Here is a 26,493-nt window from a genome sequence, read left to right as displayed (position 1 = left end):
GGCAATTATACTGTATCCCTCTTTTGTAAACTGTCAACAAATCAGGGAAGCATTCCTGACTCAAATATTTGTTTGCTGCTGGAGAGTGTTGTGTTTTGAAACTTAGAGGGAACTTTGGAAGTCACACTTCAGGACTCAGCATGACTTCTAGTTGGAGTGCATGTCAAATTTAACATCTTCAGTTCCCGAATCTTGTTGCTTGTGTCAAATTATGCAGCTAGGAATCGAAGGAGGTGTTGATTACATGATTCCCTCATGATTTTTCATCAAGCCTATTAATCTCAATGTCATACTACAGTGTCTGCTCATTTTGGCAGCTAATCAGTGGAGAGTACAAACATTTGTCCTTTTTTTTCCTTGCAGATGCCAATATTCCTCAAAGTTTGTGGGAATTGTATGCATTGTACGTACCGGTTATAGAGTTCATGGCCTGTTAATTCTTGCCGACAAAAGAACCTACCCTTCTAGTGATTGACTTGCTGCAGTAAATTAGTAAATTTAAATGCAGTAAATTAAAACCAGTTTGATTTTGTCATAGTGAGTCACAGAGCACTATGACTGTGTTAATTGGGGTGTCTATATACTACTATATAACTGACAGTGACAAGCACATTCTGTGACTAGCTACCGCTAGCTGTGATTACCTAAGAATGAAGGCTACAGCTAAAAATTGTTGGGAAAGTCATGTATTGTGATGTCGCCTTAATAAGTAACAAGAAACAATGTAAAAATACTTCAGCTTATGCATATATTTTAGTTATTTTGTCTTAGATGCTGTCCCATTCTTTGTTCAAATCACACTGCAGGTAAATAAAATAGATTTAATCTTTTAAGACAATTTTATTTTTTTTCAAGGAAAATATTTTCATCAGCCATTCATGTCCTATTCAGATACCATAGAAGAAAATTTTTGATAGAATTTTCCAAAATATTTTTGTTGTGCCTAAAATATACACACAAATTCAGTCTTTCCTTAATTTTATTTAAAGCTTCTTCGGACCTCTCTTTGTAACAGTCACTACACAAAAGGAGACGTATAGGCTAACAATGATAATGTCACATATCTTTGAGGTACAAAATACATTTTAGTGAAAACAGATTTCCAGCTGAAAATATTTTCATACATGAATGTCTCTTATGAAATAGTCTCTTAAAACATAATTATAAACATAGTCAATACATTTTTCATGAGTAGATCTTTCTTTCTCATAACACAAAAAATGATCATTTACATTAATTAGCAGTTATGTTTTCAAAATATTTTGTTAGATTTTATTTCAATTAAACATTTAACCAAAACATATGAACACTTGCAATGATATGACAATCAATAAACTATGTGAGGATATACTGAAGACAGTTTGGCCAAAAAAATTTCTGGTGTAACAGAAGGAATAAGTTGTGCAGAAAGTTAGCATATTCTTGTGTAATCTTCAGTGTTCTTTTCTAACCTAATAAAAAAAGAAGCAGTCAAAATTTAATTATAAAATATTTTAAATTATTTATTATAACAATAAAAAATTATTTTCTTGTGTTTTCTAGAAATTCAAACTTTGAATAGTTTTCCACAAAGTAGACATTAGCTTTGAATCAGACTTTTAATGTTTGAAACCTTATTTGCTTTTATTAATTGTAAACAGCAGCCTTCAATGTTTTTTAATTTAATTTTCTTAAATTCAGATTTAAATAGTCTTGAACTTTTTGCATCTTCTTGTGCTATTCAGAAAGTATGTTTATTAAAACATTTAGAAATAAAAAACAGAAACTGAAAAGCACAGATCCACTAATTATGAACCTGATCAGAGCAAAGGTCTGTGGTCTTTCTAGGAATCTAGTTTGAAATCCCTGATATTGGAAGAAAAGTGCCACAAAAATGTAACATATTTCCTTTTTTAGATTAAATGAGGGGGTCCGAATAAATTGGAACTATATTCCATTAGGAGCAAAGTGAGAACTAACACTGAATAGGGTGATTGTTACAGACATTCCTACATTCTTTGTAAACAGTCTTTACTCAATACACTTTTAAATAATACTTTAGAATCCTTTTTGTAGGCTTGAGTTGGGGGATAAAAAAGTGGTCTTTGCTTATTTTTAAAAAAAGAATTTTGTGGTGATCTGTTCTTATAGCCATTTTATTTGGTAGATCTCAAAACAATATAGTAGTCATCTTGTTTACGGTCAGTACTGTCTCAACTGGAACTAACTGGTATTGTCTTTCCTCCATTATGTGGTCATGTGTCTGTTTTAATTTTTCACTTATACAGGCCCTGTTTCATGTACTTCCTCACTAAAATTTAAAGTTTCCCTCCTCTTCACACACGTCTGACTTAAATCCTAAAGAATGATCACTTATTTGGTATCTGATAATATCCATTTTTTTCTTCTCAGCCATTTTATTATTGTGAGGCTGCAGACAGTCGTGTATCCTCTCTGTAATTGTACAGAGTGATTTATGTTAAAAGCTTTCAGGTCACCGTTGCCACATTTAGAGATACTGTATATCATCTAGAACAGGCTAAAATCTGTTGTTGCCATGTCATTGTCAGAACCCATTCCCTGTTTAAAGATTTAGACCTCACTGGAACACAGAATAATAATTCTTGAAATTCTGCCAATAGCAACTGTTTCTGTAATTAATTGTCCCAAAGCAGGGCTCTACCATAACCTGTCATTTTTATAATAAGTAAATTTTGCTTGAATTGCTTCTCTTCTGTCTAGGCTGACGCCAGAAGTCCACATTGTCACTTTATGCATCAAAACCCATACTTTTGTACATTTTTGTACATTAGTTGGATTTACTAAGCAGTTTACCTTTTTTCATGCCACCACATCCCAAGGAACTTGAAGAACCTATTCGATCGATTCTTGATCCGAAGCACCCTGAAGTGCCCCTGCTGTTTCTCGGGGCTAGCAAGAGGTCTCGGAGTCGGCTGCTGTCAGATTTGTACCCATCAAATGGTTTCCTAGAGTCTCCCATATTCCACTGTCCCTCTTTTTCCTTTTCCCTGTCCCATGGAGAGCTGGCTTGGTTATCCAAATCCTGAGATGCAACATCATATTCTGCCATATTCTCAGCTGGTTCCTCTTCACCCAGGTTTTCAAAGTAGCGCTCAAGAAGAACCTGTTTATAAATTAAGGGTAATGGAGTTAAAGGGTATAACAGCACTTCATGGCCCAGTTGCACTTAGTAATACCTATACTGATAACTGAAATGCAGATAAAAACACTCAATATATGCATAGTACCAGGAGTACTTTATTTGTTTAAATATTAATTCTGTTTATGCAAATTATTATAGCTTTTCAGTGTTGTTTTTTGATTGTGGATTTAATTACCCAGTGTTTTCATCTTTTTATGTTTGCTAATATCATTAGAAAATTAGAAAAATTTAATGAGAACAGGCCATTCAGTCATTTTATATCCCCCAGAATACCATTAAGTCTAGTTTCAAAGGTTCATAAAGTCCTACTGTTTACCACACTACTGCCTTTCTTTGAAGTTATTAAATATTTACCCATCTGTTTTCCTAACTTTGCACCTCGGTTACTACTTAATTTAAAGCTTTACACTTATACCGTTTGTATTCCATCTTGTTAATGAACCCTTACACTCTTGCCTTCTTAATTGTGCTAACTTTATTGACTGCTAAGAAATGTAAAACTCTTTACACACCACTTCCTCTTTACTAAAAAAACACACTTAGTTATTTACTTATTCGCTTTTTTGCTTCTACCACCACCGCGCCCACCTCTTAAATGCTTTCAACTCAGCCTCCTACATTTATTTAAATAAATGTTTTCTTCCTATGGAATACATGTGTATGCCCTCGCTTTCCACTAGCACTAACAGTTTACTGTACGAATACTGTATGGTGCGCTATCCAATTATTATTTATATGCCTTAACTTCTTTCCACTATGGAATCGCTGTTCCTTTTAACTATTCTTCACTACAACATCGGTTATTAATTTGTGGACTTGTCGATTTCTACAACTACTTTCTGCCTCGCCCCTCCTTGCCACATCTCACCAATGCTAGTTTTGAATACAAGTAACATTTCCACACAATTCTACCAAATACTCAGCTACCTTTGCTCCTTTGTGGGCGAATTAAAAAAAAATCTTTGTGGAGAAAAATTTTTATTTTAATTAACTGCCACATAGCAGTAACACAACATGCAGCACATCTTCCAATTTCACTTGTAAGAATGATGTCAGCAATTTTTTATAGTGATGCAATTTCTCATATATATGTATGTTTTACACATTTTTTTCATAATTTTAAACAAATATTTTGTGTAATTGAGATTGTTTATTTATCAGTCTGCTGAAAGTGTTTGCAAATTCAAGTTCACATTAGATCTCACTTTTATCTAAAGCAATGCAAATCCACATAATCCCTTAATAATACTTTATGCATGTTTTCTGAAGGACAGGTAAGGTAATGTTATTAGAAATAACACATTATTTTTAATGCATGCATAAAGTGTGGTATGGTTCTTGTCAACAACCTATGAAAATTACTGTTTTAAGAACCTTCTTAGCATTCCTTAGTAAATGCCTTATGTTATAATGAAGAAGAACGAAGTACATGTACACTAAACCTTACAATAATTTGCAATTTCAGAAAGCTGTAGGTGTGTTACATTTGACCCTTTATTAATTATAGACAGCCCTCAAAGCTGAATTGCAGAATTTAAATAAATTTACATTACTTAAATCTTCAAAGAATAACTTTACTTGATTTTTCAAGTCAATTGTCCACTTCAGAATATTTTACCTACTCGTATACATTTTTCTGACTTGCTGTGCTTTAACCCTTGTGAGACAAGGGTCCGAACACCACCAGACAGACACCAACACTTTACAAAAACACACGGGTTTATTAATAAAGTACAGTCCCGCACAGCACACAGTGCTCCCAGCACCAATCACCCTCTTCACGGGCCTCTCTCCCAGTGTCCATGTGCCGCCTTTCCTCTCTTCACAGGAGCTTCATCCTGCTCCCATAATTTAAGTTGTTATTTATGAATGACTGTTTCCTGACAATTAAATTGCCTTTTTGGGCATTAAGAATGGCATTTTTAGTCTGTACCATAAGCTAATATTAACTAGTAGCTGATCTTTTTCAGCACTGATGAGCAAGCTCAGGAACTTGTGAGTGCCACAGAATTGATTTGATTTGACCATTTATAGCAACTGAGCTGTGATCCAGCCAGCCGAGGGTGTCACCTTCATCTGAAAACCAGAACTCAGCTGAGTACTTACAGTATGTATGTATATAAATATGTGTATGCATGAATGCGTCTATTGCTCACTTGCTTTCCGCCTGTGGTTCTGTGGGCCCACATAAGCATTCCTAAAACAATTGTTAGCAATTAGTTTACATTTTGCTTTCATCTCATTTGTTTTTTTTGTTAATTTCTCTGTTAATGTTGTCTGTATTAAGCAGGAATCTCAGTGTTACCCTAGCACTTCACCCTGTACTGCCTGTTTTCCTCCACACTGCCCAGAAATATATTTTTCACAAATTGGCCCTCCCTAATTTATCGTGTAAAACTGCTGATGCAGCTATGTAAATCTAGCTACAGATCATTGTCATTCTGTAGTCTTTTTAATATGGAATATGTACTTTATAAAATGGCTTTGTTGCATCATACTGTTGTTAGATTTTTTTTTTAATTCATTAAGATTGTTACACTGTTGTTTAAAGATGCCTTCATGCACCTCAGTAGGTATTCTTTTGTTAAAAGTAAAGTAAAGAAATCTGCCTACTCTTATTTTATTTGTTCACTATAGCCTATGCCAACAACAATACATTAAAGACAGAATCCCATTTTAGACTTCATGCCAGTCCATCAGAAAGCATGATGACTTACACACACACATACATCATATCATTTCTATATTCTCCTTAAAAGACAGTATGAATGCTTTTGAATTATGGGATCAAATTGAAGTCTAAATGAAAACATAGAAATACCAGGAAAATATGCATTCGGTGATCTATGTTTGTTGAAATGAAATGTAAAAATCACTACCCATTTTAAAACATTTGGTTTAATTGTGCAAAATAACTTCTGTTTGTAGATTAGCTCTTACTTAAAAACAGCCTTCACCTGTAACAGCACCCAAGTAAGTATATGAATGACATTGGTCTTTGATGTTAAAAAAACCTCATTGTCATGCATACAAGTTCAGTTTACTATTAAGTCATATCCACAAAGGTAAGCATCCTCACCTTTGCAGCCCTCCTGTCATCTCAGTGGTTTCATGATCTGGATTCAACAGATCAGTGCGGGCTTATCGCCAATAAGTGATTCATCACAGCTGACAAAGTGCAAGGCACAAGTGGAGCAAATACATAAAATATATTATGAAATGTGAAATAAATTGGCTGTCATTTGCTTTACAAGGGGATAACTTCATTTATAAGAAATATGATGACAATTTAAAGAAGTATGCTACAAAACTGCGAGAGTTTATCACACTTCTTCCTTTAGAATAAAGTATTCCTCTGCCACCTTCCAACTGTCTGACATTCTCTCTTTTTGTTCATACCACCCTCAGTAGCTTCCAGAGTGTTCTTGTAAATCTTAAGCAGCTCTTCTACACCTGATAAGGAATCCCGTCTGTCCCTACAGCAGATCTTGCTGCTGCCTTCCTGATATTATTTTTTCCCTGTATGTGTCTTGGTCCTACAAAGCTTCAAACTGGATTTGATATGGGAGGATTCAGCAGCTTGTCACACTCCTCTACCACATCCTTCTATTTTGAGAGTACCAGACAACCTCCAAGTGAACTTATAACATCTGATTCTGTGTTATATGTTTGGTTTTCACCTCTTTCTTTAATTAGGTCTTTTTTTTTTATAAATATAACATAGTGTGAGCAATTTTCCATTTACTATAGAGTAGACCTTGTGTTCAAAGATTTTCTTAATGTGAGTTTTTAGTTCAGACATTTTGCCTGCAGCAAAACTACGGTAGCCTTGTTCCACAGATGAAGAAGTGGGAAATTAAAGTATATATCAGTCTTTCCAAAAGTCTTAATATTTATATTCTTGGACAAAAAGTAGATCTTTAAGTACATAATGAAGTTCATTCACCCAATTCACATAAGTCCTTGTCAGAAATATTCTGACTAAAGTTTGTGCAAACTAGTTGGTGCTGATAAATGAGGGATCAGTTTCTCAGAAGATTATTAAATGGAAAGAAACTATGTGTCATTTAGTTTACTTGTTGCTGCTTATTTAAACCATCCCTACTACCCTGTATCCCTACTGAAAACGACCATAGCAACTGTAAACTTATCAACAGGTACATGGAGGAAAAACTTGCGATAATTATTACCTAGTAATTTTGGCAGCAGAACAGTAGCATTATGATCTGTGCTGCTGCCTAACAATTCCAGGCTGTGTTTTCTTTTCCCATTCCACTCGTGTTCGGCCTACATGTAATTAAAATGAGAGAAGACCTACATGTTAGGTTAATTGGTCTAGAGTGCATGTGTGTGTACTTGATTGTTCATATTAATGGACTGATATCTTACTGAGGGTAGGGTTTTGTTTTAATGTTGAAAGTGCTGCCAGAATCAGCAGTAGCTCCCTATAACCCCCATAAAGGAAGAAGCATATTCAAAAAAGTATATGGATGGAACAGTAGATTTAATAGTCTAACCTACATGTGCTGTTGGTTCTGATTCTATCAGTGTGTGGAATTCTTATTACAGCAGTGATGCCATTCCTTCAAATAAAACAAAATGTATTTGATGTTAATGAAAAACATTGTCATTGGTATCAATCAGAACTAGTATTGTATTCCTGTGAAAAGAGGTAAACTATTGGGTGATTACACATACAATGTGAAAGAGAGCATTATTGTTCCAACAAAAATAGTCTTTCTTGACAAAATAGAAATGCAGCAGCATATTTAAAAGATATTTGAGGAACACCATTAAGCTTTGATGTGTAGTAACGGCAAAGACAGTACCCAAAGTGACAGTTAAATGTTGCCTTCTTCAAAATAACCATATTTCCAAAACATTTACTAAAGGAATTTCTCTACATTGGTGCCATTTCTACACATGCATCACTGTTAAGACTATAATGAAGGATGTTGCATTTGATCCAACTGCATTTCTCTTCTTTCATTAGGTAAGTATTTACCTCATCAAACATGCAAAATTTTGAGGCAATAAACAGTTAATTTTGTTTTACTTTACTTGATAAAATAAGTCACAGATGTTGAAAGCCAATAGTTTGCATTTCCACAGACTTGCACAGAGTTCTATCACAACACCACCTATTGTTTCAGAGTAGTGGATATTTCTTACTGCCAATTCCTAAGTGTCTCCAACTGTTGGTGAGGTTCTACAGAATACCAAGACTAACCAGTTGGCCTCTTTCTATTGCTACACTATATCCCAGTATATTGTATTAAAAAGTTGTGTTATTTCTGTACCTTTACATTTTTAAATGTATTTGTTCTTCACAACACAGTATTGCAATAAGCACATGTGGCTAGTGAATAAATACTTTTTTATCATTAATAAATTTGTAACATTTTATGTAATATTATTTTCTCTATTGGATTTTTACTTTTTTTCTGAGCTTGGTCGCAACTGCAGACTACTTATGTGAAATTTTCTCTCTCTGCTTGATTGATTTTATTTTTGAGATAAAAATTTTAAGCCTTGCCAGTCTTGTAATGTAATTTTTAAATGCAGCAAAATTTTTTCATGATACAGTAGTTTTTTACAGAATTATTATCTCAATATGCATTTGGCTGTCAACCTTCCTGGTCTTACACTCCCATCCAAGACTTCCTAGGTTTGTGCTTGAATCCTATATTCTTACTGTCTAACAAAGGTTCTAAATATTTTGAAGTAAATATGATTTATTTTAAATATGTATCCTTACATTTTATTTTTTATTGAAAAAGCCTTAAAGCATTTTTACCATATTTCATAGAGCAAATTTGGTCAGAAATTGTCCATTTTTCATTATTAGTGGTTAATGTCTACAAGTTTTTGGAATGAGCGAAACCAGATCTGCAAAATGCATTGGCCTTTCAAGTTTGTTATTATAGTTTAAAAGAGTCATCTGCTGGAAAACATGTTATGTAGGGGCAGCACTTTCAGGGGAAAGGGGTTTCAGTAATAATTTTTTACCCACTCACTTCTATATTTTAAACCACTCTTTACTTAAATCAGCACAGGTAATTAATACTATGGTGCTGAATTTCTGATTGTCGTATTTTATTTCTAATCATTCAGGTAGAAGTTATTGGTGTAATAGACTTTGCTTTCCAGACCAATACTGGATAGGTGGTATTAAAAATGCTTGAATGGGTGGACTTTAGAATGGAAGTTGAATTACTGGGCATTTATTGTGTAGTTATATGTATTTAGTTACCATAATAAAATATATTAGCACCAAAAAGTAAATTTTTGATAATTATGTATCAAAACAAATTAGTAATATGTTAGTTTATGTATATATGTATGTGTGTGTAAAATATATATATATATATATATATATATATATATATATATATATATATATATATATATATATATATATAATATAAAATGTATGTATGCATATTGTGCATAAAATAAATTGATACTATACTGAATTTGGTTTTATTGCCATAACGTCTTTTTTAGATGACAAATTATTACAGAATACATTGTTGTCAGGATATGGTATTTAAACTTCTGCCAGTTTCTGGCTTTATTTTATGGATTTTTTTTAATTGCTCCAGTTTCCTTAAAATCGTATTATTAGTTTATGTGGTGATTGTATGATGTATCAAAAGTTACAAAAGTGTATTTCAGAAACCATTGTGCTCTCTTCTTATAAAATTTCATAATTTTTGTGGACTTAAATTATTATAGCACCTAAATGCATAGTAATATCATTACTATTTTAAAGGTTTACTATTATTACAGTATACAGTGTCTTTCTTAGAGAAATTCAACCCAGTTCCATTTGGCTTTGTGTGGTGGTCTTCACTGAGTATTGCAATAGAATTGTATTAAGGCACTAAACCGATTCTTTCAACCTTAAATAAGTTCCAGTCCTTCTTTTGCAAGAAGACTTAGTGCGTGTTAATGTTAAGTAGTCGATTTCTTCCTTGTTTGTCAGTGCCTGTTCTTAACCCTCAGCAAAAAGTGGCAAAAAGATTTATTGAAATCCCAAAATGTGTTCCTTACCTTTAAGTTGGAGAGATCTTTATTTGAGTATGGGCTGGAAAGGTGGTTTCCTGTGGCTGGAACATAATAGCAAAGCAATAGGAAAACTCCTGTGTATATAACTGCTGTCTTCATCCACATTTTCTCACAAGTGTTCTCTTCACTCCTCGTCTCGATTTTAGCCAGTTCTTTGGCACACTTTTATATCCAGTCTAAAAGTCTGTGACACTTCATCTCAGCAATTGTCTCGAGCAAATTCTAGCACCTCGGCAGAGATAAGAATAACAAAATGAAAATACAATGTCCTTTTAAGAGATGATCTGATGCCTGAGGATGCGCTCGGCTCCAAAATGATACTATGCCCACTTGAACAAAAATGACACACGTCAAGAGGTTTTTGAAATAATGTAACAGTCTCTGGGCCAAATCTCAGAAACTTCACACCTCGTGAAACATTCCTAGCAGAAGATGCTTTTCTTCTTGGATCAACAGCCCTAGTTAGCATACTGTGACATAAAGAAAAGTGACTGCAGCCAAAAGATTTGGTATGAGTGGTGACAGTGAGCAGTATGACTTTTCAAAGAAGTCCAGAGGCTTGACCATAAATTCCATTGTGCCTAGTCATTTGATTTTTTTCAATCCTTTTCCATCACTTGGCTTTAGTAATTTAATGTCTATGTGTTTCTCTCACATCAACAGTGAATACAGTATATGTTCATTTTAGTATACCTTTCTTTTCATGTTATATATATATATATATATATATATATATATATATATATATATATATATATATTGTGTATTTGCACTGTTTTGCCGTATTAGTTGTATCTTAGTGGAGATGTTCCAGCTCCCTCAGAATAAAAAAAATGTTTTAAAGACATAATGAAAGCACACAGCCATTAAGAGTTACTGTGCCCTTACTAGGACCTTAAAAGTGATTTCCAGGATGGTAAAAAAATTAATTGAAAGTACAAAGTCTAAAACTACCTACATTTCAAAGGAGTTAACTGTAATTTCTCACTATAAAATACTGTATTGAAAGTGTATTGTGTAATTACAGCTTGCTAAACCCATCTTCCTTTGTAAGTCAACAAATTACTGTAAAATTGTATTTGAACTGGTACATTTTGCATTATGGAACAATTTCTGTTTGTTCATTTTCATACTGTTTCACTTATATGTCGTAAGATGACAGATAAAAATGAAATTCTAGCTACAGGGGCACTGATGAAAACTTGTTTGATATCATATAAAGATTAGAAGGTTTTCATTCACACAGAGAACCACAAACACAAGGAATTGGTGACCAAATAGTGAGGTAGACAGGAGAAGGGCTTTAGGGACCTTTAAAGCTCAACTTGATGTAACTTTTGGGGAATACAGACAAATACACTATAAAAAGTAAATAAACTGTAAAAATACTTTAACTACAGTATGTATTTTTACAGTCAAAGCACTAATACAATAAATGGTTAAAACTTTGGTTTTAAATAGATAAATGCAAGTAAACTTACATTTAAGCAGTGTTTAGCTGTCATAACAATTAATTGTTTCAATGTGCAAGACTAGGATTAACAATAATTGTATTGCTGTAAAGTTACAGTGGCAGAGAAAACTACATTTGCATAAAATTAGTATATTTGCAAATGGAACGTCCACTTTGCAGCAACCCTGTAAATTGTTCCTGATGACTCCCACACCTTTGCACTGTGAGAAAGAAGAACTTGAAAATGGCTAGCAAACAATTTTTTCTAAATGTTCTGAAGATTTTTTTTTGTGATTGTGGAAGCTGATTTAATGGTGTTTTCTTTGATAAACTGGTATACCAGAAGCTACATCACAATAGCAATCTTCCCGTTTCCACCAGACACCATGAAATAATCCTAGTAAACATTGGTACTGTATCAATGGATACAAATGATAATCATAGTGGTTCTCCCAGGTCAGGTATAGGGAGCACCCCATGGGCCTTGGATCCAGGGCAGGACCGGTAAGCATGTCCGCCCTCTGGTATTTCTGCTTCCCTTGGTGCACGGCAAGTTTAACTTTACTTGCAGAAAAATGGTGGAAGCAGTGAGACCCAGATATTCGGTATTCATACCAGACAGTGGCATGATGGATGTTGAAAATGAAAGAGATGATCATCAGGAACCTGGTAGATTTTGGTTACCCATATGTCAAATACCAGAGGATGGGAGAAAAAGGAAAAAAATGTACTTTGATCTAAGCTCAAAGAAGAACAGATGGATCATGCTGAATTCATTAAGAAGGTGCTGCAGCGAATTTTGAACTTCTTCCCTGGTGAGATAGAATTCCTTTTTGCCTTTCCCGCTAAAAGTACTTTTGAAGTAGATTTAAAAAAAATGAGAATTGTATGGTAAATGTGTTATGACAGTAAACAAAGAGAAAGACACTTGTTCAACATTGAAAAAATGTTATACATTACCTTTGAGTTACAGATTAGAAAAAGGTAAATGTGATAATATACAGTATACTGAGAAAGTTAAAATACCAGACATTCTACCTGTCTGTTGCAGTTTTCCAAATTATACAAGTGACAGATGAGGACTGAATAAAAATAGGCTATATAAATTTGATGTTGCATTAAAGGAGAATATTGGCACAGAAAAGGTAAAACAGTTGCCCTCAGTGATAAAAATAAGGGCAGTAATGGAACGTGTGCTTTACCCTGGCCGACCTCAAGTATGCAGAAGGTGTTGTAAGGAGGGACATAAAGCCCTAAAGTGTGAAATTGCAGAAGTTATAAAGTTGTTTCCCCAGAGAACGTTGGCAGCAAATAAAATGCAATCTATGTAGACAGAAGTCTCGTGTCTTTAAGGATTGGCCTGTCTCATTTACAAATATTATAGAAACAAATAAAACAAGAGACAAAGTGATAGCTGAGGAATTGTAGGAAGAAAAGGAAAATTACTTCTTTTTTTTTTTTTTTTTTTTTTTTAATATTTTTATTTTATTAATTTTCATTGTAATCATTCCATACAAACAGATCAATTTATAACCCAACAAATTTGAAAACGAATCAGACCCCACCCCTGAGAAGGAGAGCTTAGCTAAAGGAAAATTTCTTTAAGCTTTTTAATAAGGCAACATTAGACAAAAGAAGGGGAGAAGTAAATATCTATATAAATAAGAGATGGAGAAGGGAGTTAAATGCAATAATAGTTATTTCTCTTATCCTAAAATAATATTGATTAAATCCTGCCATGTTTTGAAAAAATTTTGTACAGATCCTCTAACTGAAAATTTGATTGTTTCCAATTTCAAATAATATAAAACATCGGTTTCCCACTGACTTATAAGAGGAGAATTAGGATTCTTCCAATTTAACAAAATAAGTCTGCGTGCCAAGAGTGTAGTGAATGCAATCACCGTTTGCTTGTCCTTCTCCAATTCCAGTCCATCTGGAAGGACACCAAACACAGCTGTTAGTGGGTTAGGAGGGATTGTGATACTAAGGCTGTCTGAGAGGCACTTAAAAATTTTTGTCCAAAATGATGTTAGTTTGGTGCAGGCCCAGAACATGTGACCCAGTGAGGCAGGAGCTTGGTTGCAGCGCTCACAGGTTGGATCCTGGCCTGGAAACATTTTGGACTGTTTTAAGCGAGACAGATGAGCTCGATATATAATTTTTAGTTGAATAATTCTATGCTTTGCGCATATAGAACTCGAGTGAATTCTCTGCTTTGCTACCCTCCACTCCTTTTCTGATATATTGATTAAGAGATCTTCTTCCCAATGTCCTCTTGGATCTTTGAAAGGTAGGGACTCTAATAACATTTTATATATTGCGGAAATAGTGTTTGTTTCCTCGGAATTGAGCAGTATTTTTTCCAGCAGTGTGGAGGGTGCAAGGTGGGGGAAATCGGGCAATTTCTGTTTAACAAAATTTCTAATTTGAAGATAGTAAAAGAAATGTGTAGCTGGGAGGTTAAATTTTGAACGTAATTGTTCAAAAGATGTAAATATGTTGTCTATATAAAGATCACTGAGCATTTTAATCCCAAAACTTTTCCAGGTATTAAAAACTGGATATACTTGCGAAGGTTGAAAGAGGTGGTTCTTTTGCAGAGGTGCCACTGATAAAAGATTTTCCATCTTAAAATGCTTCCTAATTTGGTTCCATATTCTGAGTGAGTAAAGCACAATTGGGTTATTAGTATATTTGCGATAACTTTCATTTATTGGAGAGCAGAGCAGGGAATATAAAGAAGTACTACAGGATTTTACTTCTATTGCGGACCAAGCCTGTGTATGTGCATTATTTGTGTCCAGGTTTTTATGGCTAGTATGTTTGCTGCCCAGTAATAAAACTGAAAATTAGGTAAAGCCATGCCACCTTCTGCCTGAGGTCTTTGTAGGGTCGCTCTTCGGATACGTGGGTGTTTTGAGTTCCAAATGAATGAGGTTATTATTGAATCTAACTGTTTAAAAAACGATTTATTGATATATATTGAAATGTTTTGAAATAAAAAGAGAAGTTTAGGAAGGATATTCATCTTAACAATGTTAATTCTTCCGGCTAGAGTGAGATGAAGGGTTGACCATCTATGCAAGTCTTGCTTAATTTTTTCCATACAGACGCCAAAATTTTGTTGATAAAGAGCTTTATGTTTACTTGTGATATTTACCCCTAGGTATTTAAACTGATCAGAAAAGGAAAATTACTAACAGAAGTGAAGAAATGGAAGGGGATGAATTGAGGAAAACCCAGGACAGGATATCTACTGTAGCTAAATAGAGTCCTTAATTACTGAAAAAAGGTTGGTAGGCTGAAAAAAGAAGAAAAAGAAGGAGGAAAGAGTAGTGGAGGAAGAGATGTAATCACATTTATGGAAGGAAGAGTAGATGCCCAAAGTGTTGAAACAAGACTAGAACAGTTTTCCCAAAATATTTTATTTCAAGGAGAAATAATGGAAATTTTGAGTGGAACTGCTATTATTTGTCACCCCGGCAGGAAATTATAGAAACACAGAGTAGGAAACTACAGAAGTAAACATAAGGAAAACAAAAGTGAACCCCATGTTATAAATAAAATGAGGGCTAAACAAGTAACCTTAAAAAAAATAGATGAATCAGTAAAATGTCAGGAATGGGGGACAAGTCCCTCTTACCTGTAATCAAAAGACATGGAAGGGTTTGCTTCAGTGACAGGTATGAAAGGAGTGGTGGAATGGAAAACCAAAAGAAAGGTTGCGAAGTAAGAAAAGAAAAATTTTGTTGCTCCAAATAGAGGAAAGGTAGGAGGAGTGGTTGACCAAACTACTGAGAAGAGAAAATGAAAATTAAACAACAACCATCAATGTTAGAAGTATCCAGAAAAGAGAAAGCAGAATAATTGCATTCTCTTTTTTGAGAAATATTAGTATATTTTTCATTGTTTTTTATCCTATTTTTTTTTTTTTTATTATTTTATACGAAAATAAGTTTATAGAGGAGTTACAAATTGAATCTCATTGTACCATACAATGACAATAAAGGATTTCAATTCAACTTGGTAGAAGAGAGCAAGTGTATTTACAAATGATTATGATTGGCTTCTAAATCGATTTAGATTTCGAAGAGCTATCCTCTTGGAGCTGTGTGTAGTTAGAATACTAACATGAATACTTGATATCATTATTCATCCATCCATTTTCCAACCCACTGAATCCTAACTACAGGGTCATGGGGGTCTGCTGGAGCCAATCCCAGTCAACAGAGGGCACAAGGCAGGAACCAATCCTGGGCAGGGTGCCAACCCACTGCAGGACACACACACAAACACCAAGCACACACTAGGGCCAATTTAGAATCGCCAATCCACCTAACCTGCATGTCTTTGGACTGTGGGAGGAAACCAGAGTGCCCGGAGGAAACCCACGCAGACATGGGGAGAACATGCAAACTCCACGCAGGGAGGACCCGGGAAGCGAACCCGGGTCTCCTAACTGCGAGACAGCAGTGCTACCACTGCGCCACCGTGCCGCCCTTGATATCATTATTATGAAGAAATACATTAAAGCATGTATATTACATTTTACATATAAATTGTTACCTTTATTTAAATAATGTACTGTATACTGCTTATAATTAAACATGTGAGGGCACGGTGGCAAAGCAGTAGCGATGAACTGGTGCCTTGTCCAGAGATTATTTCTGCCTCGTGCGCTATGCTTGCTGGGATGGATGGATGAATGTAATAACTAAACTGGGGGTTGGTACGTTTGCCAGATACTACAATAATTATTCCATCCAGGGTCTTGTGCATCCCAGCAAGCATCTTCTGGGAGGCAGGAACAATCCTTGGATGGAACGCCAGCTTATTGCCAAGGCTGCACCACCGTGCCCTCACATATTTAATACTTGCTTTAATGCATTTCATCATAAAAATGTCATGTATACATCTTAGTATTCTAATATGTTAAGAGAGCTGTAATATGAATGTAATGTATTCTGTGTGGCGACCACTGCCTGTACACTTCTGGCGGTGTAAGAGAAAGCCCGTTTAAGCAGCACGTAGTGTTTAACGATTGGATCAGGGAACACATACTGTAGAATACAAAGTATTTAACCTGCTACTTCAGTTATGATGAGATTTGAAAAGCTAGTAAATTAAACATCAATTTTAAGATGAAGTTTACAACATTCTACTTTAATGACAAAATACACTACGAGATTTAACTGGAAATTTCAAGATTAACATAGACATTTTGACTTTAATCTTGATATAGACATTATTTTCTTCACTGTGTCCGTATATTTTTTTTTTCTTCTCAGTGTCCCAAATATGTTTCTGTATGACATTCAGGTGGTGGACTGTGAGTGTGACTCACCTTTTCACTTCAACTTTGACATCTGACCTCTTCTTTTTTTTTATTTTGGGCACTTACTGAACTTGAACTTTTTAGTGCCATTCCATCCATTACCTTTTGCTGCTCATACCAATGCCTAAGTCACCAAATAGTATGTTTTCTTTGCCTCCACTTCTCTGAATAGGACCATCACTTTGCATTCGATGGAATTCTTCATTTTACATCTGCTTTTAGCATTGTCTTTTAACAAAACACTAAACAGAAGGAGTTATTTATATTGATTTGTATATTCAAATATGCAAAATTGTGGGAAGAGTCGGTGGGGCTGTAGGCGCGTGCATGTGTATTAAAATTCACATTGATTTTGATCTATAAAACGGAAGTTTGTATAACTTTGCTTACGCAGTCTTATGCATCCACATTTTTTTATGCGTACGTACATTTCTGTTTTTGATTGTATGCCATGTTTTAGTGTGAATTCTATGCAGTGTTATATGCATCAGGCCCTGTAAGACAATAGTTAAATGTTTAAGACAATATAAATGGGAGGAAGGGAATGCAAAAAGCCTTAAACACATTGAAAAAGAAGGTAAAAGAGTCAAAATTCAAGTTTTGACAGAAGAACAATCAGTGAAGACTTGGCAACAAAATATAGACAGAGAATTAACAAATAAACAGAAAGATTTGGAGTGGCTAACAGTACAAGAAGTACTTCCAAGTTAGGCAATAATATAAAAAGAAGAGTTTGTAAAAGCCATACATGTCCAAGAGAAAATAGTACTTATTTAGAAACAGCAGCTAGTTGTTTTTGGTACTGTAAAAAAAGCACAAGAAGTGTAGAACTTTCTGCTTAATAAATACAGTGCATCCAGAAAATATTCACAGCGCATCACTTTTTCCACCTTTTGTTATGTTACAGCCTTATTCCAAAATGGATTCAATTCATTTTTTTCATCAGAATTCTGCACAGAACACCCCATAATGACAACATGAAAAAAGTTTACTTGAGGTTTTTGCAAATTTATTAAAAATAAAAAAACTGAGAAATCACATGTACATAAGTATTCACAGCCTTTGCTCAATACTTTGTTGATGCACCTTTGGCAGCAATTACAGCCTCAAGTCTTGTTGAATATGATGCCACAAGCTTGGCACACCTATCCTTGTTTCACCCATTCCTCTTTGCAGCACCTCTCAAGCTCCATCAGGTTGGATGGGAAGCGTCGGTGCACAGCCATTTTAAGATCTCTCCAGAGATGTTCAATCGATTTCAAGTCTGGGCTCTGGCTGGGCCACTCAAGGACATTCACAGAGTTGTCCTGAAGCCACTCCTTTGATATCTTGACTGTGTGCGCGTTGTAGGAGCTTGCGTTGTTTTGAACCCGTGCTTGCCCTGCTTCTGCGGTTTGAGACGTGCGTTGTAGGCGTATATCCGTCAGTCGAGCTTGTTCGGTTTGAACCCGTGCCTGCTTTGCCTCCGCAGTTTCAGACGGTGGGTCGCGTTCAGCGTTTTGTACGATCCCAAGCAGCACATTATTCCTAACTTCACTCCGCAGTAGTGCCACGCACAATATGGCGGTGATGCCTGTGCCTTCACTACGCAGTAGTGCCACCCACAATATGGCGGCAACGCCTGCGCCTTCTGTATTATGTCGGGTTTTACCATGCTGTGTAGGTGCCTTTGCCTTTCGTACTTTTCCGTGCCTTCCGACGCGCGATGTAGGCGCCTGCACCTTCCGGGTCTGCCTCCGCTGTGTGGTGTGGATGTTTAACTGTCGTTTTTTCTGCCTTTATATTCTGTATCTCGCTGTGCATGTGTTTCGTGCCTAGGTTTTTTTGAAGCTGTTGCATTCCAGTTTTCATCATCTGTAACCTGCTCTCCATGTGTTTGGCCCCGTTCTTTAACCTCTTTATGACGTTTTACTTTGTTTCCTACTCTGTCTTTTATTTCTGACCTCGCTTTATCCTGCTTGCGACATGTCAGATGGTTCGTAGTCTCTCCCGTTTCACTCTAGGGCGGGGGGGGGGCTTTGTGTGGCGCCTGCACACTATGTCTCCTGCGTCCACGGGCAGGTCCCTGCGTCCATATCCGGTTTACCATTCTCGGTTAGTAATATGGATAGAACACCTCTTGGACATTATGTTTCGATCCATCTGACTCCACCAGGTTGCACCTCAGACTGTTCAGGATCTCAGTAATGCCCTGGTTCAGATCTGGGAGGAGATCCCCAAGACACTATCCGTCATCTCATTAGGAGTATGCCTCGACATTGTCAGGCATGCATACAAGCACGTGGGGGCCATACAAATTAATGAGTACAATTTTGAGTTGCTGCAATGACATTTCGGCAAAATTGACTAGCCTGTTGCATCATTTTTTCACTTTGGTTTTCAGGGTGTCTTTGAAGACGTTGCATCCTTTCGTTCCTAACACAGTACCCAGTCCATATCAGTATAGATAACCAGCATGATTTTTGTTTCCCCATTGAGATCTGATGTGTTTTCAAAGTGTTCCTTTAATTTTTTGAGCTATATAGATATACAGCGGAACCTCGGTTTGCAAGCATAATTCGTTCTGGAAACGTGCTCGTAGTCCAAAGTACTGAGCAGCACAAAGCAGTGAATTTCCCCATAAGAAATAATGGAAACTCAGATGATTTGTTCCACAACCCAAAACTATTCATATAAAAATGATTAATACAAAATATAAAGTAAAAATACATAAAACAAATTAACCTGCACTTTACCTTTGAAAAGAATCATGGCTTGTGTGAGTGAGTTTCTAAACTCTTGTGGGATTCCACCCAACGGGACGACACGCGGAAGAGCGTCCCAAAGCAATTGCAGTCTCCCAGTGCTGTAGCAGTTCGCCGTAAAAGCAAATCCGAAAAGATCGCGGACATGCTATAAGCGCCTGCTGTCGATGGGTGATACAAGGAACATTATAAGTAAGCAGGGCCCTGCCTGACTGCTGTGTCTGTTTCAAGCTGAATAAACCTGGTGTTGCTAAAGTACTGAGAGTCAGCTTTGTGTTTTAGTGTGCAAGACGGGGACTCGCACGTCACAGCACACACGTGCGCGCGTGAGCACACACACACACACACACACGAGCGCGTGCGTGCACACACACATACACACACACATACACACACACACGCGCGCGCACACACACAGTCACAATGCTAATGCTGTAGTAAACAGTATACGCTTGTACGGATGTTTACTATGAGTGAGGCACGCAGACTCAGACGGAGAACAGGAGACGATTGCCCACAATCCCGCAGCGAGAGAGAGAAGAACCATCAGCTCAGTTGTGATCTCATGACGCTCAGCAGACAAAGAGTATACGTAGCCTACTACTCGTACTGCAAGACCTCGCTCGTTTATCAAGTCAAAATTTATTAAAAATTTTTGCTCGTCTTGCAAAACACTCATAAACCAATTTACTCGCAAACCGAGGTTCCACTGTATATATAATCTCAAAAAGAGCTTCCACCACATATTCGCTTTGTGTTATTTTAACACTGGTAATTTCACTGTGTAATAATCAAAAAGAAACATTTCTTGTAGAACCATTTTCAATCTCATTAGGTGATTATGTGGGTTTGTAAGCTGCATCAATTGTTAATGTCAGTACTGGGCACACAGACTCATCCTGACCAATCACACAGTGCAGAGAACTAGCTTACCTGTAAAAGGCTAATATCATGTATCATCTTTTATACTGTATATGAATAATTAAGTAGATGCATACTGAACAGTCTTACAATTTTAAAGGTTTACTGTTGGCTGTCTATCTCTAAGAAAGCCAAAGGAAGTTAGTAGCACAGGTTTGTGAAACTATGATTTAATGCATTATAAGTTTGATCATTGCTGTTAAAGTGCTCTATATGCCAAAAATATATTTCAGAAACTAACTTTAACTTATTAGTGTTAGTGTTGTAAACGTTCTCCAGGCCAATAAAGGATACTGTGATTTAGATGCACTGAATGAGTGGAGGAACAGACAATCTGAACTTTCCCAGTCACACAGTATGGTGTAGGTGCCTGTAGGGAAATCTACTGCTTTTACTGTTTGATCTTCATGGGCACTAACCTGTGGACAGGTAACCCAGAAATGTTTCCAGACCCAAACGTTAACGATCTTGAAGCTGGGATATTGAAAGTAACATGGGCTCATCTAGCAGGGAAAAAGGATGGACCTAGTTGCAGATGTTGGCTTATTTTGGTTGTTTGTGTTAGGCTATTAAACAGAGGTGTCACCTTGAGTGTGCTCCTCAAGTACTTACCGGTTCATACTGCTTTTCTTGCGTACTATAGTTTACATTTAATGCTGACATTAAGGAATTTGTCATGCATTGTTAACCAAAAAAATGAATCAGCATTTGAAGTTCGATAGTTGTAACATTTTTTAATAATTTTATTTGTAAATGACCGCGAAATCATTCTGCACGTAGGGAACGTAACAACGTAAAATACCAGAAGTGTGAAGAAACAGTGAGGACTAACGCTATCTCTGAAACGATGACCTTTAGATTTGTTGTACCCCTTGGTAAGCGGAGTGAGGTATGCAATTAATTGTATGTTGTTTAATTTGTTCATTTGTTCTGTTCCTTTGTAGAATGTTAAAAAAAAATGTACGTTTATATTTTTGTCTATAGTTTTCACGGTGCTCGTGACGATATAACGACTACAATAAAGAGCCACAGTTTGAGACATAAATAAAGATAAACGCACCAGTCTGAGACTCTCTGCGTGTCGATTCCTTTGAAACCAAGGGCTGCTACAGTGAAAACTCAACTGTACATCTGAAACGTCCTTCACGTCTTGTGCTGCTTGGCACCTCAAAAGCAGCAGTTTTCCCGCTGATAACCTGCACTCAGGCAAGTTCCGAGTCTGACAGCACATCATATATGCGGATACTACAGATACAGCGATAAATCCTTGACGATAAGGGACAGTGAAATTTGAACATTCTTATTTATAAATACTTAAACCTACATGGACTATATTATAATGATGTTATTGTAAAATTCTTAAACCCTTTAAGTTAAAACTGTTCAGTAAATTGTATGGTTTCCTTTGAAATATTTTATAAGTAAAAGTTTAACAAGTGCTATATTTATTTTAATAATTATAAGTCAATATTTAAAAGTTATTCTATTGTAAAAATGTAAAAGTTTGGATAAAGAACTATAATTCCTGAGGTAAAAGTTGACAATCAAAATGTATAAGACAAAGTAGAGAGATATAGCTGTGAAGGTATGATAAAGTTCAATGCTATGTTATGAAATCATAACTTTAAGCTTGTACTAAGGTGTGAAAACACCTTCTGTTTAAGACTGAAAGGGTTATTTAAGTATTCATAGTGTATTTGCCTATGACTTTCATTTTATTCTAATTTAGTAAAATCCTTTAGGGTCCAAAAGTTGTAGGAGTCTGGTGTAAGTGGTGTCACTGAGGGCTGAGATTACTTACTGCTGTTTCACAGCCCACTGAAGACACAAAGAACGCAATACTCACCTACCCAGGCTATAAAATGTTGTCCACTACAGAAAATAGTGACAATCCAATAGAGACAACACAAGTTAGATCCAGCTCTCGTGAAAGAAGCTTCACAGAGAAGGGCCAGGAACTGCATGATCAGGAAAGCAAGAAACATGAGAAGGCATTCAACAAGGCTTTTGATTCCTGGAAGCAAATAGCAAAGGAAATTAGGACAAAATTGAAAACTTTCTGTTCACAAGAAGACCTTAATAAAATACAAGAAGACATTCAAACAAGACATGAAAGGGTGTGTCAACATTATGAATCCATTCAACGCAACCACACTTCTACTCTGGAAATTGTTAAAAAAATGGATGCCTCTGTCATCTTGACTGCGGAAGTCTGTGAGCTTGTAAGTAAAAGACTTCATACTGTTGAAGAAACCTATAATGACCAACTAGAGAAAGAAAGAGTGAGTATGGCACTGAATAAGGATGAGTATGGGTCTATCTTTGAATATACAAAAACAGAAACAGTGATCTCAGGGTTATCACAAAAATCAGACAACCACTCAAAAGCCTGCTCCAAAGTCTCTAGCCAGCGTGTAGATGCAGAAGCAGAATTTGCAGCCAAATTAGAGCAGGCCAAAGCTATGCAAAAAATTCATGCTTAGCAAGCAAGACTTCACAAATTAGAAAGCGAATGGAAGCTCAATGAGACAAAAATGTTAGCAGAAAGAAGCAGAGATGCATTTAACGCTGGAGGAGGAAAAGGCAAAGCTCCAGCAACTACACACAGCTAGAGAAGTGAGAGTAGCAGCAGCCCGGGTAAGAGTTTACAACAATCTTGAAGGTGACCTGGAGAAGTATGAGGAACAAGATGAACACAGAACCTACTCTGTGTGCCAAAACATTGAATCTAGAGTTCAGCTAAATCCAGAAGCTGTACCTTTTCAATCTCAATGTTCTTCTCCTGAAGTGCCCACACCTCAAGAATCGGTTTGTCTTGCCCAAGCAATTGCAAGTTCGTTAGCCATAAACCGTCTCTCTATCCCTGAACCAACCCCATTTACTGGTGATCCCTTAAAGTTTATTGATTGGAAGACATCATTCATTGCACTTATTGATCGAAAGCCCATTCCAACTTGTGAAAAGATGCTGTATTTGAAAAGGGACCTTGCTGAAGAGGCTTACAAGGCTGTGGAGGGACTTTTCTACAGAAACTCAGAGGATGTGTACAAGAGTGCTTGGACTGTCCTTAATGAGAGATATGGAAACCCATTTATTGTACAAAGGGCCTTTCGAGACAAGCTTATGAAGTGACCTAAGATTGGTGCAAATGATCCTATAGCACTTCAAGAGTTTGCAGACTTCCTGCAAAGCTGTGTTGAAGCTATTCCCTATGTTAAAGGATTGTCCATCCTAAACGATTGTGAGGAAAATCACAAGCTGCTTAAAAAATTGCCCGAGTGGATTGTACACAGGTGGAGCCGAGCTGTCGTAAAGGAAACGGATGTATCCGGAGACTATCCAGGCTTTACTCACTTCACGGAATTTATACAAAAGGAAGCCCAGATAGCCTGTAATCCCATAGCCTCCCCTGTCACGATGAACCTCAGAACAGGAGATGAGAAGTCATCAAGAAGAGTCAGAACACTTAACGCAAGTGCTGAAACAATTAATACCACCCCAAGGAAGGTGGAGACATTAGACTCCAAATCCAAACTACACTGCTCTGTGTGCAGTGATGAAAACCATGGCATTGTTATGTGCACTGTCTTTGCAGTGAAACCTACTGAGGAAAAGAAGGCCTTCATTCATAAAAATCATCTTTGTTTTGGATGTTTAAGGAAAGGGCACACCAGCAAGGATTGCAAAAGGTGACACACCTGTCGCACATGTGGCCGACGCCATCCTACCTGTCTGCATGAAGAAAAATTTGAATATCTTGTGGAGGCATCAATGACAGGTTCCACTTCTACAGAAAACAATGCAAGTCAGGAAGTCCACAGGGTAACGTCCCATGTGATCACACAACATGTGTCTGCCACCTCTAGCATTGTCCCAGTTCTTATATTATCAGTAGAAGAGGTAGAGAGAGAGGTTCTAACCTATGCATTACTTGATACTCAGAGTGATTCCACATTTATTTTATAAGATTTGATTTATGAATTAAATATGGATGTTCAGCCAGTACAGTTGAAACTTAGTACAATGACAGCTGTTGATACTGTTATAGCAAGCAAGAGTGTCTGTGGCTTACAAGTTCGAGGACTACACTCTGAAAACCACATCCAACTAAAGCTTGCCTATACTCGAGACTTCATTCCAGTTGATAAGTCTTACATATCAACTGTCAAAACAGCGCTGCATTGACCACACCTCAGACACATGGCAAACAAATTACCACCTCTCCAAAACTGCGATGTAGGACTGCTGATCGGGTATGACTGTCCGTTGGCTCTAGCTCCCCTTGAGTTCGTCATAGGAAGTGAAAATGAACCATTTGCACAAAGAACTGAGCTCAGCTGGAGCATAATAGGATCATCCAACCCACATCTGGATAGACAAGGAAGTCACAGTTTTGTACATCGAATTGCAGCAAAGGAGATATCAGCTCCATCAGCCACTCACATTCTGAAAATCCTAGAAACAGACTTCAATGAGAAGAGCTATGACAATAAATATGTATCCCAAAATGATGTCCACTTTGTACAGTTCCTTAGTGACAACATCAGACAGAAGGAAGATGGACACTATGAAATACCCCTCCCTTTCAAAAGTAATAAGCCTCCCTCATTACCAAAAAACAAGAAGCTGGCTACTGTTTGTCTGCAGCATTTAAGGAGGAAGTTACAAGCCAACCAACAGTACCATCACCACTACAAGGACTTTATGGAGGGAATGATCAACAAGGGTGATGCTGAGCCAGCCCTTATTGCATCAGAGAGAGAGACGGAGTGGTACATTCCCCATCATGGTGTGTACCACCCCAAAAAACCAGATAAACTGCGAGTTGTGTTCGATTGCTCTGCAAAGTTCCAGGGAGAGTGTCTAAGTGTCTAAATGACACTTTGCTGACAGGCCCGGGCTTGATCAATTCTCTAGCGGGAGTTCTTTGTCGCTTCAGAAAGGAAGCCATAGCTATAACCTGTGACACTGAAAGAATGTTTCACCAGTTCTTTGTCTCTCCTGAATTACGTAATTACCTGAAGTTCCTATGGTGGGAGGGCGGAGATTTGGAAAGAGAACCTCAAGAGTATAGGATGGCGGTTCACCTCTTTGGTGCAGCATCATCCCCAGGGTGTGCGAATTTTGGTCTTAAGTATCTTGCACGACAACACAGAGATAATTATCCATTAGCATCGGCATTCATTGAGAAAAACTTCTATGTAGATAGCGGGTTGACCAGTGATTCATCTGTTAAAGAAGCTAGGAAACTGATTGTTGAAACTCAGAAATTGTGCAAAAGAGGGGATCAACATCTTCATAAGTTTAACTCAAATGTGAAAGAAGTTCTCTACTGTGTAGATCCCTCAGATAGGGCAACAGCCACCAATTCTCTTAATCTTAATTTGGATACAACAGCAGACCGTGTACTTGGTATTCAATGGTTGATAGGAAATTATATCTTCAGCTATGATGTTATTTTAAAAAATCAGTCTTCAACATGCCGCAGCATTCTATCCATCATTGCCTCTCTATATGATCCACTCGGGTTTGTTGCTCCATTTACTCTAAATGGAAAGTGCATCCTGCAGGAGCTGTGCCGTAGAAACACTGGATGGGATGATCTGCTCCCTGAACACCTACACCCACGGTGGGCTGAATGGAGAAATGGTATCCAAAGTTTAAGAGAAGTCATAATACAGAGATGTTATCACCCACAAAACTTTGGCAAAATTGTCAGAACAGAACTGCACCACTTTTCAGATGCTAGCTGTATTGGATATGGTGCATGTTCTTATCTGAGGTATAAGAATACAAATGGTGA

General features: G+C 36.7%; 1 protein-coding gene across 1 annotated transcript; it reads right to left on the bottom strand.

Annotated features, from left to right (window-relative positions):
- Positions 1 to 1,258: 1,258 nt before the first annotated feature.
- LOC114656743 (natriuretic peptides A-like) lies at positions 1,259 to 10,387 on the bottom strand. Its single transcript, XM_028808357.2, has 3 exons — positions 10,220 to 10,387; positions 2,815 to 3,124; positions 1,259 to 1,451 (listed from the first exon to the last, which is right to left on the bottom strand). The coding sequence occupies exons 1-3, from the start codon at positions 10,337 to 10,339 to the stop codon at positions 1,447 to 1,449; spliced, it is 435 nt and encodes a 144-aa protein (XP_028664190.2). The 5' UTR covers positions 10,340 to 10,387; the 3' UTR covers positions 1,259 to 1,446.
- Positions 10,388 to 26,493: the final 16,106 nt, after the last annotated feature.

This window comes from Erpetoichthys calabaricus, chromosome 8, assembly GCF_900747795.2.
Source record: "Erpetoichthys calabaricus chromosome 8, fErpCal1.3, whole genome shotgun sequence".
Lineage (NCBI taxonomy): Eukaryota > Metazoa > Chordata > Cladistia > Polypteriformes > Polypteridae > Erpetoichthys > Erpetoichthys calabaricus.
The sequence above is the reverse complement of the archived record's forward strand: the minus strand, read 5'-3'. Positions and strand labels throughout refer to the sequence as shown.